We start from the raw sequence: 16701 nt of genomic DNA on the forward strand, positions 1-16701 counted from the left end.
ACAAAGAAAAACTTAAACTGAAGTTTTGGTAAAACATGAAGTTTTTGAGAAGTTGAACCGAACATGAAACATGATGAAGTCCAAATTATTTAGGGGTTATAATAATCAAATACATACATTTTACTATAATATTAGATTCCACATGAAGCTCCTCCAGGTCCACCATATGTGAACAAAATTGGTTTCTTTCCACCTTTTAAGCCATAACATTTATCGTTGTCTAATAATTTTTCTAACTTGTATTTACCACTTTCCTGGATCTCAAAATTGGAATCCAAGATTTCAAGTTTTCTGACGCGTGCCGACGCATTGTCATCTTCAGTTGGTAGATGGCCGTTACCCATTGGAGGGCTAACACCAGAAGGAGAAGCTTGAACTATTCCTCCAACTCCAATCATGTCTACACTATTACTTATAAGATCAAACAGTTCTTTTGGCCAATAACCTATTTGTTTATCTGCTTCGGTATAGTTTACATCTGCTATCCACCAATTTCCTGATTCTTTATCCTTCAATAAATATCAAAAATTGAAAATACACACTATGTTAATATTTAAGGCTAGAGAAGTATAGTACATATGTTACGTGACCTCAAGAAAAAGAAAGAAAATTTACCTGTATGATACTAAAATATATACCCAATTCTCCTTTGGGATCATAAGGTAAAGGTCCACTTAAAACATCAGTTTTTGACACTTGAACAAAACCACGACATATTGTATTGTAACAACCGGCTCCATTAGCTCCCTGTTATTATTTTGTCTGAATATATTAATATAAATTATGCGATTATTAACAATAATTCACATATCAATTTTTTTAAAAAAAATGGTATACCACATATCATGTTATTAAACACATGAAAAGTGTATATACAGTATGTGACGATAAATATACCTTCCAATACCCATAACTCCATGTCCGTCCATCACCGAATAATTTTGGATTTACCTAGGAGTCAAATTAGTGAATTCTAATTTTTATAATAATTTAATTAAAATAAATATTAACATTGAATTTACCATCCAACCAGCTTGGATAAAGTTAACTTTGTTGTTAACTCCACTGCCTACATATATGCTAGCATACGAAGCTTGGTCTTTACTAATGTTCAAATTATGCATACTCATCCAAGCTGCCAAACCATGGTAAGGACCTTGACCTTGTGATCTTACTCCAGCAATCTCCAAATTTTCAAAAATGATAATACGCTTATCTTATCATAAACATTATCAAAATATGCATATTTTGCAAATCAAAATATGCATATTTTGCAAATCAAAATTTTAAGTGAATTCTCTTACATGTGTCCCATGACTTTCGACGGTAAACGGGTTAAAATGTTTTTCTGTCCAATATTGAGCATTTGCGACATATTCTTTCGTATTTCTGAGTATAGGAACTGTTCCACTAGGACACTCAATGATTTTTTTTCTTTCACCTCCAGTTTTAATTTGGTTTTTCGGTTTGAAGATTGAGAAAGATGGTTCAAGCTGCTCAAAAATACATAGGTATATGATATATGAGTGAGGTTTTTCACAAAACAAAATTAGATATTATCTTTTTTCTCTTTTTCATAAAACTAAAATTAAATTTGATATGGGATGACCATGTGTATACATGTTATTCTAGACCATGTGTATACATGTTATTCTATACAACAAAAGATGCATAGACCAAAATGAATAAGGTTAACAAGATGACAAAACATGTATTTTAAAAGATAGTTTGATGAACAATACCTGAATTTTATGGTTTTTGAGTAGTGGATGACTCAATGAAGGTTGTTTATATATATCCACACAATCATATATGGTATTCTTATTTAACTGTGAAAAAAAAATTATTAATTAATCTACAAATATTATTTTAAGATTTGGATGTGTATATATAGGATTCTTCTTTCATTTTACCTTGAAGGATTTCAAATCTCTCATAGTTTCTCTAGATTGAGCTACATAAACTATGAGTATGAACGCAACAAGTTTCAGAACAAAATCCATGAATTGAAAAGATAAATATTCTAGAATTTTTCTTTCTACTTTTTTTTTTCTTGTTAAAACTACAATTTTACACCTATATATATATAAGTAATTCCTCTTTATTGGTCCATTAGTGACTTAACTTTATAAGAAAAAAAAACAGAAGAAAAAAGTTATTTATCTCTTGACTGGTCCACTTTATTTTTTTAATATATAATATGCATTTATTGGTCCACATTAATATGCATCTATACTAGTATTTTTACAGCAATTTTTGACAAAAAAATCACTTTAGAAACAATTAGCATTCAATACATTGACTTTAATATTAGTAACCAAAAATTTCAAAATTAATTATAAGTAAGATTTTAAAAAAATAAGGAAATCTTTCTATCTCATTCAAACATAAATATATGATTTCCTTTCATTTTTATTTGAATTTATTTTTTAATTATCTTAAATTATTCTATAATACATTTCATTGTAATACAAATTTTAAAAAGCGGACATATATTACTCAATAGATGCATAAAAAAATACGGGTACAATAATATTATAAATATTTCTATTTTTTAGAAAGTTAAACTTTATAAAATGTTTAAAATATTAATAATATTTAAACATTTATGAAGTTTCAAATATTATAAATATTTAAACTTTATAAGAAGTTTAAATATAATAAATATTTCAACTTTAAAAAAAAAGTTAGAAGACCTTTAAAATATTAGTAATATATTTAAACTTTTACGAAACCTCAAATATGAGAAACTTTTACGAAACTTAAAATATTAATAATATATTTAAACAATTTTTGTTGAAACAAAGGAGAACAAACAAAAATTGTTTAGATGCTCTGAATACTTATCTTTTCTTTAAACAGAAAAGTTTAACAAAGAATAAATTGAGAAAGTATGATTGTAGTTGTAGTCTCTCTTAAATTTGGAAGAAGAAGAGGAACCGTCAATTAAACAAAGTTAGGACTTTTTTTTTTGTTTACTAGTTCATGATGACATTAATATGCATTTTTATCTTAACATCAGATTTTTTTTGTTTTTTATATCAGACTTATATTATTAATAATTGAGTCAGCAGAAATTTTTTGAATAAGATATCATTATACATTAGTTTTGTTAATAGTGTTTTCATACAACACCAATCAGAAGAGACTTGGGTGCATACAGACAGTCATAGATGCGATGAAAGGAATGTTTTGGCATTATATGCGAAACTGAGAGGCAACAGAGTACAGGGGTAAAGCGAATGTTGTCGCAGTCTTCACCAGACATTTTTTGGTAAATTACATTACATGCATGATGCATTAAGGAGGTGATGAGCGACAAGTCCAATGAGGAACTGAAATTGCCCAAAAATACTCTGGTAATTCAACGTTGATCTTCTTCTCTAACGCACCGAAAGCTTGTGCAGGTAGTGGGTCAATGGAGTTCAGTTAAATGCTTGAATGGAAGATGCGAAGCCTATAGTTTTCCTCTAAGCATAAAATTATGCCTTTTTTCTTAATTTCAACATCCGATATATGTTAACATGCATGTATTACCTTATCAAGGTCAAAACATAAAGTAATACGTTTCTACCTTGTTGTTTGTAAAATTGACAGTCTAACTAACGTTCTACGACATTCAATCATTAAGAATTTGAAACTTCAATATATAAAATACACGAAATGCTCAGTCTAAACTCCAAAGTTTAAATTAAGAACATCTCAAACCTTCCAAATGGCCAACGGTACAGAACCAAATTTCCCTAAATCGACTCTCAGTCGTCTCACTTTCTGGTTCTCATGGCTATTTTCGCAGCTATATTTGTGATCGTCTTGTTCATCACTGCCTCATGCTACTTCGTGGGACGTCAAAAAGCCAAAAAGCCACGGGTTGAACCAGTCTCCACCCTCCAGCCATTGCCATGCTTAGGTTCATACAAGCTTAGCGCGAAAAAAAATAGTTTTGTTTTTTTTTTTTAAAGTTAAAAATGATAAGTATATATGTATATATATATTAGATGGTTACCCATCATAAACATAGATGATATGTATTTTTAATTGTTTATATATTTATAATATTTTGTGACTATGACAAAATCATCTACATATATAAAAATTATCTGATTGCTTGATACATTGAGTATAGTTTACATTAAATTTTATATAAATATAAATTGTAGGTGTGATTGTTTATATATGACAACAAATTAGTCATTTTTTGGTTCTTTGAAATATTGAATAGATATTAACAAAAACTAAGCAAAACATATGCAAAATATAAACAAAACATAAGTAAATATTTTTATGTATGTGTTTTATAATGTACTAGATGTTTGAAAGTAAAAATGAAAAACTACATGAAAGTTGAAAATTTGCAACCACACTAACAAAATGCTAATGTGACAATAAAAAATAGATGGCATAATATTTGAGAGTCTATTTTATGTGTTATTACACATTAGCATTTTGTTAGTTAATTAATATTATCTTTTCGTATAAATTTTTAATACAAGTTTCCAACTTATGTAGTTTTTCATTTTCCTTCAAACATTTAATAAATTATATAATACTTTAATAATGCAAATAAAAGATTATGAAATATGAAATAAGAAGAATTAATAACAAACAAAATATTATAGATTTTTAAAATAAAAAGTGTAAACACATTTTCAAACTAAATACATAAGCTAACTTAAAAAGATATATGTGGCCTTACAAATTTTTTTATATCATGTGGCCTTGGGCAAATGCCCTTTTCAATATACATGAGGCACGGCACTGCGGCTCCAGCTTGCCGATTTGGCGTAGTAAGCCTTACCAGAAGATCATAGTCAACGTTTAACACTGAAACAATTCTATTAAGTATAACCTAACCAACTCTGGTCCAAGGACCTGACAATAAAAGAGAATCCTTCATTAATACAGAGATTCTCAAGCTTTTCAATACTGTAACGAATAGGTGATCAATCGTTGTCATGTTATCTGGAAACCCGTATAGGTATTAGCCTAAATGACATGACGGCCTACTGTCCAGAACCTTAGATAATGACAGTTTCAACGACATAAAATCTGAAAAAATGTCCCTTTTCCCGAACCATTATTCCCATGAATCTATGTATTTATTAGCAAAATAAGAAACTTTAAAAAAGAAACACGCCTCTTTGTTTGTCGTCCTTTTACATATGCAGTGTGCCAGAAAAATAAAAATAAAAATACGTTTTTCCACAGTGAGCTACGACATTGGAAGTCAGAACCGTTAAAATGTCTTCACTAGAACCTTCAACATCAGAACATTTTAGCTAAAACAAAGAGTTTCGATCAATATAGTGGGATACTTTATACTCCTAAATCATATTTATACAAATCGACAAAGATTTGTCCTTTTTTCAAACAGAGAACTGTTAACTCCTGAATTCCTTTAAGCTACTTATTCTTGTGGAGGGTTTTGTCTTTCAGTTGAGATTGAGCTTGGTTAGATCTAGCAAGTTCCAGTCCAAGTGGGACGAAGCTGTCCTTGGAGCTACATTTGAACCAGCAGAAAATGATCTGACCAGCCTGTTATTGTTGTTATTGCTCCCTAAGTATCCCGGTCCAGATTTCAATCTCTGAGCTTCCTTCTTCAGTAACTGATACTCACCTACAGAAAAATTTGGTACAATCAGTAGAATGATCTCAAGCTGTGATCCAGAATCCTTGAATATGTGCATGTTTTTATTTACCTTCCCTTATGAGCTTGTCCTGCTTAAGTATCGCCATCTGCTGCTTCAACTGGCTATTCTCCAGGGACAGCGTTGCGCGTGTCTGAAGAAGTGAAGCCACTCTCACTGATAAATCAGCTTCCACTGTCTGCAAAACGAGATTGCTATTAGTTTACTACCATATTCAGTGTGCTAGGTGTCTAAACAATGTCGTAACACCAACAACTCCGATCGTTCGCCACAGAGATCTACCATACAGCATTGTAGTTTGTACATTGATCCATAACCAATACAGTGGAGACCAGAACCAATTAGTTTTAAGAAAGCACACAAACTTTAATGGAATCTATACCTGCAACATGGCTACCGTCCTCTCAAGTTCAGCAATGTACTGGAGCTTACGAACTCTTGAACGCTGTCCCGGGTTCCTGGCAGAGCGAAGGTTGAGAAATGAAGAACGAATCAACAACATATGACACAGCAAGATAATGAACAGGTACCAAACTGGACATTCTAAGACATTCTCGTGGACACACACACACATATATCATGCACATTTGCCAATAATCATAACAAACCCCATCATCAAAGCCAGGTGTAAACCAGAGATATGGAAGTTCCCACTCATTTCTTCGTCTCACTAACAACCTAGAACTAGATACAGAGGTACTACACGAGAGCTAAGGGACTAAACTTGAAACATGAATATTAGTAACATTAACTGATACAGAATACTCTAAAGGAACCAATTGTCTCCACGATAAAGTATCGATGTTAGAGAATATTTCCGTAAGAGGATTTAATGTTCTCTCACCTTTTTGCATTTGGTATGCCCATTGAACCACAAGCATTGTCACCAACAGGTAAAAAATCTATCCCTTTCACCGTAGCATCCAAGTTCTGAGGAGGTTTCTGAGAACCATAATCCGAAAAGGCCGAGGCAATAGGGTTGTTACTGAAGCTTGAGTTGTTCCTAGCTCTTGGCGAGTTGGGACCATATACACAAGCAGACTCCAACTCCCCACAAGCTTCAGAACTCAAACTTTCTTCATCCTCACTTTGGTTAAAACCAGAAAAGTTAGCTGAGATGTCTCCCAAAAGGACAACAGAGTCGCTAGCAGAGCGGCGCAGAGGACCTCCACCTCCAGGGAGCATCATCCCATCAGTTTTCTCAGAGAGCAACTCATCAAGCCAAGCAGGTTGATCCTCAAGCCTGGAATCTTGAGTAGAAGAAGACTTGTATTGACCAATGTATGATTCAACGGGTGAGGAAGAAGAGTAAAACGTATCTGCAACCGGATTCAAAGACAGCTTCTTTGGAATCGGGCAACGAGGAGGAAGCTGAGCAGGCCTTGACATGATTCAGAAACTCCTATANAAAAAAAAAAAAAAAAAAAAGCAACAATCCAAAAACCTTCATTAGAAGCTATAGCTGCTCTCTAAGCAATGAAAAGTTTCAGCTATACCAAATTTTAAAGCTTTTCGATTAGTGTCAGCTATCAAACAGAAACCTCAATCCCAGAAGGAAGAAGAAAAAAACAAACTTTAATTAGTAAAAAAAAAACAAATTTGTGAAATCCGACAAGCATTCTTGTTCTAACCCCACACGACAAAACAGTGAAAGGAACAAAAACAAAAACACAAATTTTAAGGAGAAGAAGAAAGAACAACGAATCAATGAAACAGTTATTACCCAAAACCCATTACAAAAACGACATTGAAATCAGAGAAAGAAAGAAAAAAAAAAACCCTTGTTGGTTCTTTGAATCGAATAATTATTAAGAGTCAGTCATAAGGAATCAAAACAGAAACCCAAAGTATTAAACTTTTGAATCGTCGTCGAGAGTTTTATTATTATTATTTTACCTCGAGGAAAACCAATATAAACGCGGCGAAGATAAAAGAGTGACAGACAGAGACGAGGAGGAGGAGGAGGAGGAGGAGGAGCAATGCGGAGTAAAAGAGAGCGAAACGAGAATGTAGGAGAAGCTAAGGGTAATTAGTCAGTAAAGCTCCCAAGTTGCAACAAAATTAAAAAAAAAGGAGGAGAATTTATTCGTTTGCCTTTTTTTAATTTGCTCTCACAGCTGAGCTGAGAGCCCTGCGTATATTAGGAGGAGGAATCATGAATGTATAAAAACTACGCACGCAGACACAATTGAAAGATTGAAAGAAAGAAAAAAAACCCCAATTGGCTGGAGAAGGAGGCGTACGTACGGACGCCTCTTTTGGGCCCTTTTGTGGGTTTTTATTTCTTTGGTTCGGTCAAGTAAACCTGACCCATCTCCCCATCCGTACCTTTTTTTTTAATTATTATTGTTCTGTTTTGTGTGTTTCACATTGATTACGACGATATTGGCTTCTTTCTTTCTTTTTTGACATTTATTAGTCAAGAACGTTCCGGAAGAATCAATGATGAGTCAAGTCAATGAGTCAAGAAGATTTGAGTGTCTTGTGTATATCAATAAATATAGATTGAGAGAGGTGTTGTAGTCGATCAGATCTCATTCCCTTGTCAAAATTAGGTCATCTCAATATATGAGTATGCCATTCAAACACATTAATTTCAATATTGTTATGGTTCAATTCATTATTATTATTATTATTTCTTTTTTGGTATGAATAATGATGATCCGAAAATATTTAAAATTACTCAATGAGATCCTCTTTTTTTTTCTTTTTTTTTTGCCTTTTTCCAATATCGGGTCAAAGATTTTTAAGTTTTAAAACTAATAGACTTGACCAAAAAAAACAGCTGTGCTGCAATCTACAGTAATAATATTCCAGCACTCGTTTGGTTTACGCAAAGTTTGAGATCTTTTGTGTGTGATCTCATTTCTATAACAGGGTCAGATTAACAATAACAACTAGGGTGGGTGGATTACAAATGAAAATGAAAGTAATGATGCAGAAAAAGAAGAGAAGTCGTCACCTTATAGTTAACGTATACTTTATCCTAGATACGAAATTTATTACATATCCCAATTATTATTATTCATTGATCTTTGCTTGGAATCTACAAAGTTGCACATTCATTCAACTCACACGTGTGTGTGTGTTTGTACAGAAATTAAATAGCAGTCACATTTTTCTCAACATTGTAATACTATTCATTATGTTTTTGATAGCGTAATTTTTTTTTTTCTAAAGAAAATCACTATTTATAATGATTCATTATAGTTGAAATTTTTTTAAAACCAATCTATACTAATAAAAAGTAGAAGCTATAAGCTCTTAAGACTGTCCACATAGGATTTTAAACATCCAATTGGAATTCGACATGTCACTAATTAACATTTTTTTAATTTCCAAAATTTTATATATTAAGATATTTTCTAAAAGACCAATTAGGATTTGACATGACATTCGTTAACATTTTAAAAATTTACATAATTTTTTAGAAAAAGGAAAATTTTAATTTATGGAAATAAAAAAACTATGTACAATATCCCACATCGGTTAGAATTTTTTAGACGATGGTTCAGAACCATTATAAATAAGATTAATATGCTTCCAACAACGAATGGGCATTAAAGCTTGATTTATCAGGCGTCCAAGTTAAAAAGTTTTATTCGGTTTGATCCGGTTTTTTATTTGATCAAATTAAAACTTTAAAAAGTTTCAAAAAATATTATAATATTTAAAAAAATTAAAAGTTTAAATATTATAAATATTGGAACTTTTAAAAGTTCTTAGCTTTTAAAAAAAATTTAAATATTATAATTTTTAAATTTTAACAGTTTAAAATATTATAAATATTGGAACTTTTAAAAGTTCTTAGCTTTTAAAAAAAATTTAAATATTATAATTTTTAAATTTTAACAGTTTAAAATATTATAAATATTGAAACTTGAAAATTTTTAAAGGTTAAAATATTAGAAATATTTAAACTTCATAGAATGTTTTAAAACATTACAATTACTTAACCTCCATAGAAATTTTAAGACATTATATCTATACTAATAAAAAGTTGAAGCTATAAACTTCTAAAAGTGTCCATATAGGATTTTTAAAAAATCAATAAGAATTAAATATTTCACTAATAACATTTTTGAAAATATAGTAGTAATCTATCTATTAAGATTTTTTAGAAAAAAAAAAGTAGAATCTATAGAAATAAAAGAAATATTTACAACATCTCACATCGGCTAGAAAATTTTAGACAATGGCTGAGAACCATTATAAATAAAACTAATATGTTTTTAACTATAAATTTATCAGGTTTGCTTGATTTATGCTTATTTATTAGGTTTCCAAATTTAAAAGTTTTATTTGATTTATTTTAGCAAATTAAAATATACAAAGGTTTAAATATTTATTATAGAATATTAAATGTTAAAAAATTATAACTATTTAAACTCTATAAAAAGTTAAAGTGTCATTAATATTTAACTCTAAAAAAATAAAATGTTACAAATATTTAAACTACATCTAAAGTTTGAAATATTTTAAAATTTTAATCTCTATTAAAAATTTAAAAGTTTAAGAATTACTAAATATTATATATCGAATTTTTAATATCTTGAAAATATCTTATTTATCTCCGTTTGTGATTTATATATCTTATGAGCTGTAAAACATGTTTGTGTATAACTTTACAGATGATTTGATACTTTTGCAGTAAATTTTTTATTTTCAAATCTAAGAAATAAGGATTGACGTCGCAAGACCTTGATTTGATGTTATTTGAGTTTAAAGAAGAAGGATCGACGAAAAGCATAAATATTGTTTTAACTATCTATGTGTTCATATTACTTTCTCTGCAAGTAATGATTTTGGTTTGAGAAGTTTCAAACCGTGTAGATCTAAAACTGAATAAGTATATGGATGAAATTATCAATAATTGGGTGCATGTGTTGACTATATATGCTGGTCTTTATGAATTGCATAATTTTTATGAGAAAAGAAATGATTTTGGTCTTGGAGTTGGATGGTTAACAAGTTATGTGGTAGTCTAAAAAAAAGGTTCTTCAGTGGAAGAATGTGAAGAAGTTGACGAGGAAGAACAAGAAGAAGAGTATAACGAATAACCAGACGGTAAAAGTAATGATGACAATTACCATAAAATTTGACAGTTAAAATGACAAGAAAGAATATGAAAAATAAGAAAATATTGAATAAAAACACGAAAACATAGGTGATAGCGATCAATTAAATATGAAAAACGAAATAAATTCATGATTATAGAATTGTTCCGTTTTCTGGTGGTCAAAGAAATGTTCAGGATATGTGAGGTCACCAGTTTGATCCGCTTCGCCTGGACGTCGAGTTAAATTCATGATTTTAAAACACAACTGATTTTTATATTTTTAACAATTGTGTATCTGAAATTTAATTTTTTCTTTAATAGTAATTTAAAGTTTTTTTATAAGATAATATTTCATTACCGTCATCAATCATATATAATTTTTATCAAAATATATCAAATAAACCCACGCATAGCGTGGATTCAAAACTTAGTTTTAAAAAAACCTGGTTAAATAGTAGTTAGAGCAATGTTTTAAAAAGTGAGACCTTTTCCAATTCATATATTTTCACAATCCAATCGAGTTTGAAAACAAAAATAATCGGCTAAGAGAAACATTGTAGCACGGTTTGGTACGATTATAATAAACACCTAAATCTTGTGATTAGTTCTCCCTTGTGACTCATTCTCTCCTAATCAATTTATCCAAATACTTAGTTTTTTTGTTTTTTTTTTTAACAAATACTTAGTTTATATTTTGATAATAATACCTAATTCAGGGACCACGTGTTTGATTTTTCTCCGTAGGAATAATAATAATCAACGGTTTAGAAAAAGAAAAAGAAAAAGAAAAAAAAGACAAAAAGTACATGGAGAAGATTGTGCCACGTGGAAGGCTATAATTAAACCACGGATCCATTTGTTCATCTCTCAGTTTCCGCTCCTTCCTTCCTTCACTCTTAGAGCTTCAATTTCGTTTTGCATTTGTTCATCTCTCTGTCTCTCTCTCTCGATCGTCTCTTTCCAGGAAAAATCTCTACATCCATGGAGAAACAACACCAGAACCCGAATCCAGGTTCGTTTTTTTCTTGTACGATCTGATTTATTTTTGATGTTCTGTGCTGTGTGGATGATGAATGATGATGATGATGATGATGATGATCCTTGTTTTTCTTTCTCGGTTAAGATAAATCTGAAGCGGTTAGGGATCCGGCATGGGAATGCGAAGGCAAAGGAGCTTGTGAATTGAACGCGAATAGGCGATTCGCTGATAAGATCATGCCTCATCTTCTCAACTTGTGAGTCATTATCATCATCTCCATTTAGTCTTAGATTTCAATTTTTTGGTTTTCGTTTGTTTCAATTTAGGATTATTAATTTTTTAACTGGATATGTTTTGTTCATTTCGGTGAATCATGTTTCTTCATAAGCTTCTCTTGTTGTCATCATCCATGTGATTGTAATTGTCTAGCAAAAGAGATTAAGTTGACTGCTTGCTTTTACTTACTCTTAGTTGTTCCTTGCTTCTCAAGCTTCATAAGGGTAGATCACAAGTTTGTTGTTGTCCATATCACACATCGCTCTGTATCAAATTTGAGTTTGTTTATTGTACTTATGAGGGTGATGCGAGTTTTGATTTTGATTAAGGTACGGGTCTTGCGCAAAAGCCCACTTCATTTAATTTTTAACTGGATATGTTTTGTTCATTTCGGTGAATCATGTTTCTTCATAAGCTTGTTGTTATCAATGTGGTTGTAATTTTCTAGCAAAAGAGATCAATTTGGTGTAATTTGAGTGCTTGCTTACTTACTTACTTACTTACTTACTTACTCACTCTTAGTTTTGTTCCTTGCTTCTCAAGCTTTATAATTGATTCAAGGGTATATCAGAAGTTTGTTGTTGTCCATATCACACTGTATAAAATTTGAGTTTGTAAATTGTACTTATGAGGGATCCTGATTATATTTTGTGATTTTTTATTTTGATTTAGGTACGGGTCTTGCGCAAAAGCCAAAGACTTTGACATGTATGCACCAAATGCTTCGTTTGAAGACCCTTTAACGCATGCTCAGGGGTATGTGATATGTGCAACTATGTATCCTTGCTTGCAAATTGCAGAGATCATCTTTTTTTTGCCCTCACTTTGATATTTTCAATTTTTTTAACCCTTGGCTTCTTTCAGAGTGAAGCAAATCAAATCAGCATTTTATTCACTCCCTAAGGTTTATGGCAAACTCTCGTTCCCTCACTTCATTGTTAACTACTATGATGATTGAATTATCTCCTTGCAAAGTCTCAATCTCACATCATATTTTTCCTTACAGGTGTTTGGTGAGTCGAAGATTGTTGAATACCATATTCAAGAAAGTGAAATCGCTCCTGGAAAGAAAGAGGTTAGACTCCTCTGTTCTTTTCTACCATACCATGATCTTATAGCTCCTTTCATTATCTAAAATAAATAAAAAAAAAGACACATTGTTAACACAGATACTAATTGACAACAAACAACAATTCAAAATCATGGGAAGGAACATAGATATGATCTCTCTCATTAAACTCTATGTCGAGAACGGGAAGATTGTGCGACATGAAGACTGGTAAGATATAACCTGCTTTCTCAAAACTCACAGCTTATCTTGTATCAGTGTTCATTGCCCTAACTTGTTGGTGAATATAATGTATAAAGGTGGGACAAGAAACCTCTGAGGAACAGAGACACGGTTAGCTTCCCGTTAGTTGGACGGGCAATGGAGATGGGTCGAAGAGGCTTGATGCTAGCGACTCATGCCATGATGGGTTTTGGTAAAGATCCTGACTCACATTGAACAAAGGAAATACAAAACACATCATCATATATCGTAGTGCCTTGGATCTGAGGAACTCCTTCAATCAGTTTGGTTTTTGTGATACTTGTAACATGTTAATGGTTTGGTATGGTCAATAACGAATTATGGATGGAAAGACTTTGTAGTTGCACCAACCTGAACCATACTGATTTTGGTTATATAGCCTTTGGTTTGTTTTCTCCTAAATTAAAATAAACCGACGTGGGGCCGAATCGAAGAACCTTCCTCAAATGGGCCTTTACTGTCAAAATCTAGAGTGTCCAATTTTTTTTTTTTGTCTCGTTCTTGACGTAATGTATGTATCTAGATGTTAGATTTTGTGTGTACCTGTATTTGGGCCCCTATTTACAAAAATTAAAATTAAAGACAGTGATTTTTGTAAGTAGAAACAAAAAAAGGTTCTGTACTTCTGTGAAAGAAACTTTTGGGTGTTTTACTTTTTCATTTTTGTAAGTTTTGTGTTTTTATTTACTTTTCACATATTTGATTATAGACTTCTTCTACACTTTGAAAAGAAAATTAAAAAGCCCCAAATTTTATAATTCGTAGAGATCGAGATAGATCTGAGGACCAGCCAGCCCTATGTGTATACGTACGTATTTCGTAGATATGAAATTGAGTAATATAATATAAAATGATAGATAAATAATGTAAAGAAAGAAAAACGAAAAAACATTAAACGTCGTCGTCTAGGTTGGTCCCAAAATTAAATGTAGTAGAGCAATAAATGAAAAGAGATAAGAGAGAAGTAGGTCTATGATGTTTTGGGATTCACAGGGTCTGTGTGTATGTGACCACTGACCACACCACCATCGCTCATCTCATGTGTTACTCAATTCACTTCACAATACAAAAATACAAATTACAAATCTCATTTTGTTTGTTACATTTCAATATTCAAACGTTGCTATGGACCAACATTCTCTTTTTAATGCACCCTCGTATTTCCAGTATTTTTATCTATTTTCTACAAAAAAAAGGGTTGAAATTGAAATCTCATAAGTGACAACATAAACTAAGAGTATTTCTAATATGCTTATTTTCAAGACATAGCAATAGCAGCACTCTAGCATGGATAGATAGATAAACAAAGTAAAGCATTTCTGCTAAAATATCTAACCTGATGATACTCTTCTTAAGTGTCAAATCAAAAGTAGATGACATGTTAAATCATATCATTAAAACACAATTTACATTAATGTACGAAATATCCGACCGTGATATCTATATAATCTAGTAGTTTATGTGAAGTCTTGTTTTTTATATAGTATCACCATCCAAGTACCAAACTACCAATCATATATATTTATATATATATATATATATATATTTAAATGAATACTATTACTATTATTTTGTCCTTTTAATACTACATGTTCTTAAAAAGCATATAGTATATAATTTTATTTTTGGTTTTTCCTGTTTCAGGGGGACTGTTAAACAAAATTTATCTGAATCTGTTGGTAAACTTTGTTGAGTTTCACACGCAGTCAAACTGATTTTTTTACGTAGAAAATAGTGTTAGCTTATGAGTTTGTGTAGTTATGCATAAATAAATCAACAACAAATGGATCTAAAAATATATATATATATATATATATATTTAATCCTCTAATTAGTTTTTACATAATCCAAAAAAAGGTTAATTAATCTAAAATAAAACAAGATTAAAAATTAAAACCGAATCTTTTATTGTTTTTTTTAACAGCTCTGTCTCTCTTCCTCTTCAATCTCCGTCTGACCTTGAGAATATAACGGCGAAGACGGCAAAGACGAAACGGCGGTTGAGTAACGAGCCGAATCCGATATCGACGCCGACGTAGTTCCGGCGCCGGAATCAGAGAGTCCGGAGAGAAGATCGACGAAAGCGCTAACGATTACGCCGTGGCTCTTCTTCCCGTTCATCCTCAAGTACCACGCGAGCATCGACTCCAAGCTGTCCCAGTCTTTAGCTAGCTCGCCGTGACTCGTCACCATCTCCTCCATCGATCTTCGGAAATCACCGTACGGATCCTCAGATTCCATCGCCACCGCGACGCTGATCTCCTCGATCGGCGGCGTCAAAACACCACCGCAACCGTCTCGATCATCATCGTCACCCACCGCCGCAACCGCCTTCTTCGATTTGGATTTGGATTTGGGATCAGTCTCTTCGAGAATCGAGCTCGTGACACCCGGATCGAAGAACAAACGCTCCGATCTAACGACGCCACGGACGACCATCTCTAGAGATTCAGCGTCGAGGTCTTGATCCGACTCGGTGGAGTGACTCGCTGTCTCGGATGAGTTGGTGAACCAAGAAACAGGCGTCTCCGCTTCCAATACGGAAGAGTCTCCGCTGTTGTTGTGGTTGTGGTCGAAGAAAACAGAGTTCACCGTCTTGATCATGTCGTCTCCGACACGGAACGAAAGCGTTTTGGCATTGTTGTAACAGAGAGGAACCGCGAGTAATCCGCCGGCTCCGGCTTTGAATAGAGAAGAGAGCTTCATCATCTTCTTCGTCTTCCCCATTTGAGGTACAAAGATTTGTTTGGTTGAGTTGTGAGGTTTAGTAATAAATGGAGAGGGAAGGGTGAAGGAGTTGGAGGGAAGAAGCAGAGACTGGTGGGTCTGGTCTACTCTCTCATGTGTCTCTCTTTATTTTTTATTTTATTTTTTAATTGTTAAAATATTTGCAACAGCTAAAGTGCTTTTTTTTTTTTACTTATTTTCAAGATTTGTTAAAAAGTCTTATAAACTAAAAAATTATGATGATTGAAGTTGATGGTTTGTTTTTGTTTTGTTTTGTTTTGTGGTTAACTTTTTCGATTCGTTTCTGTTCAACCGGGATTTTTAATAGTAATTTCCAATATATGTACTTGCTACAATCCAAATTTACTTTTTGGCTTTTGTTTGATCTAAATAATTCGTTAAAATTTATAAAATTTTATGTATATCATTTCCAAATTATTGAGGAAATTATATAATTTTTATTTGCTTGCAATTCACACACATCGACATTGGCAAATTTGATAATTAATGATGAAAAGTGGTGCGATTATGCGTGTTTGGAGTATTATCATTGGTAATCTTTCTTGTCCCTCGATCGGTTGAGAGACACACTTTATATGAAAGAACCAACTTTTTACAAATTTTTTAAAAAGAAAAGAACATAAAAATCAATCTTGTAGGACGAAAACAACTATTTCCTCTGTCCACAAAAATTGATATT

At 31.9% G+C, this 16701-nt stretch overlaps 4 protein-coding genes across 4 annotated transcripts; 1 reads left to right on the forward strand and 3 right to left on the reverse strand.

The window, feature by feature from the left end:
* On the reverse strand, positions 65-2042 carry LOC104708635. The gene is made up of 7 exons (XM_010425227.1): positions 1914-2042; positions 1743-1829; positions 1305-1493; positions 1023-1184; positions 898-951; positions 616-747; positions 65-509 (listed from the first exon to the last, which is right to left on the reverse strand). The coding sequence occupies exons 1-7, from the start codon at positions 2001-2003 to the stop codon at positions 132-134; spliced, it is 1092 nt and encodes a 363-aa protein (XP_010423529.1). The 5' UTR covers positions 2004-2042; the 3' UTR covers positions 65-131.
* Positions 5180-7874, reverse strand: LOC104708636 (basic leucine zipper 6-like). The gene is made up of 5 exons (XM_010425228.2): positions 7545-7874; positions 6493-7050; positions 6031-6106; positions 5700-5826; positions 5180-5617 (listed from the first exon to the last, which is right to left on the reverse strand). Exons 2-5 carry the CDS (start codon positions 7035-7037, stop codon positions 5433-5435), a joined length of 933 nt encoding a protein of 310 aa, XP_010423530.1. The 5' UTR covers positions 7038-7050; positions 7545-7874; the 3' UTR covers positions 5180-5432.
* On the forward strand, positions 11579-13671 carry LOC104708637. The gene is made up of 7 exons (XM_010425230.2): positions 11579-11719; positions 11831-11942; positions 12635-12718; positions 12827-12866; positions 12969-13037; positions 13132-13241; positions 13331-13671. The coding sequence occupies exons 1-7, from the start codon at positions 11689-11691 to the stop codon at positions 13467-13469; spliced, it is 585 nt and encodes a 194-aa protein (XP_010423532.1). The 5' UTR covers positions 11579-11688; the 3' UTR covers positions 13470-13671.
* On the reverse strand, positions 15061-16186 carry LOC104708638 (transcription repressor OFP13-like). The gene has a single exon (XM_010425231.2). It carries the CDS (start codon positions 15999-16001, stop codon positions 15192-15194), a length of 810 nt encoding a protein of 269 aa, XP_010423533.1. The 5' UTR covers positions 16002-16186; the 3' UTR covers positions 15061-15191.

This window comes from Camelina sativa, chromosome 8, assembly GCF_000633955.1.
Source record: "Camelina sativa cultivar DH55 chromosome 8, Cs, whole genome shotgun sequence".
Lineage (NCBI taxonomy): Eukaryota > Viridiplantae > Streptophyta > Magnoliopsida > Brassicales > Brassicaceae > Camelina > Camelina sativa.

What these genes read in the sequence shown, in the direction of transcription:
- LOC104708635 (XM_010425227.1), bottom strand. Translation starts at nt 2,003, where the DNA reads ATGGATTTTGTTCTGAAACTTGTTGCGTTCATACTCATAGTTTATGTA. An exon ending in TCGAAAGTCATGGGACACAT is followed by an intron (nt 1,185 to 1,304) that starts GTAAGAGAATTC and finishes GAAAATTTGGAG; the next exon opens with ATTGCTGGAGTAAGATCACA. An exon ending in TTATCCAAGCTGGTTGGATG is followed by an intron (nt 952 to 1,022) that starts GTAAATTCAATG and finishes TTTGACTCCTAG; the next exon opens with GTAAATCCAAAATTATTCGG.
- LOC104708636 (XM_010425228.2), bottom strand. Translation starts at nt 7,037, where the DNA reads ATGTCAAGGCCTGCTCAGCTTCCTCCTCGTTGCCCGATTCCAAAGAAG. An exon ending in GGCATACCAAATGCAAAAAG is followed by an intron (nt 6,107 to 6,492) that starts GTGAGAGAACAT and finishes TCGCTCTGCCAG; the next exon opens with GAACCCGGGACAGCGTTCAA. An exon ending in GGACGGTAGCCATGTTGCAG is followed by an intron (nt 5,827 to 6,030) that starts GTATAGATTCCA and finishes CTCGTTTTGCAG; the next exon opens with ACAGTGGAAGCTGATTTATC.
- LOC104708637 (XM_010425230.2), top strand. Translation starts at nt 11,689, where the DNA reads ATGGAGAAACAACACCAGAACCCGAATCCAG. An exon ending in ATGCCTCATCTTCTCAACTT is followed by an intron (nt 11,943 to 12,634) that starts GTGAGTCATTAT and finishes ATTTTGATTTAG; the next exon opens with GTACGGGTCTTGCGCAAAAG. An exon ending in CATTTTATTCACTCCCTAAG is followed by an intron (nt 12,867 to 12,968) that starts GTTTATGGCAAA and finishes TTTTCCTTACAG; the next exon opens with GTGTTTGGTGAGTCGAAGAT.
- LOC104708638 (XM_010425231.2), bottom strand. Translation starts at nt 16,001, where the DNA reads ATGGGGAAGACGAAGAAGATGATGAAGCTCTCTTCTCTATTCAAAGCC.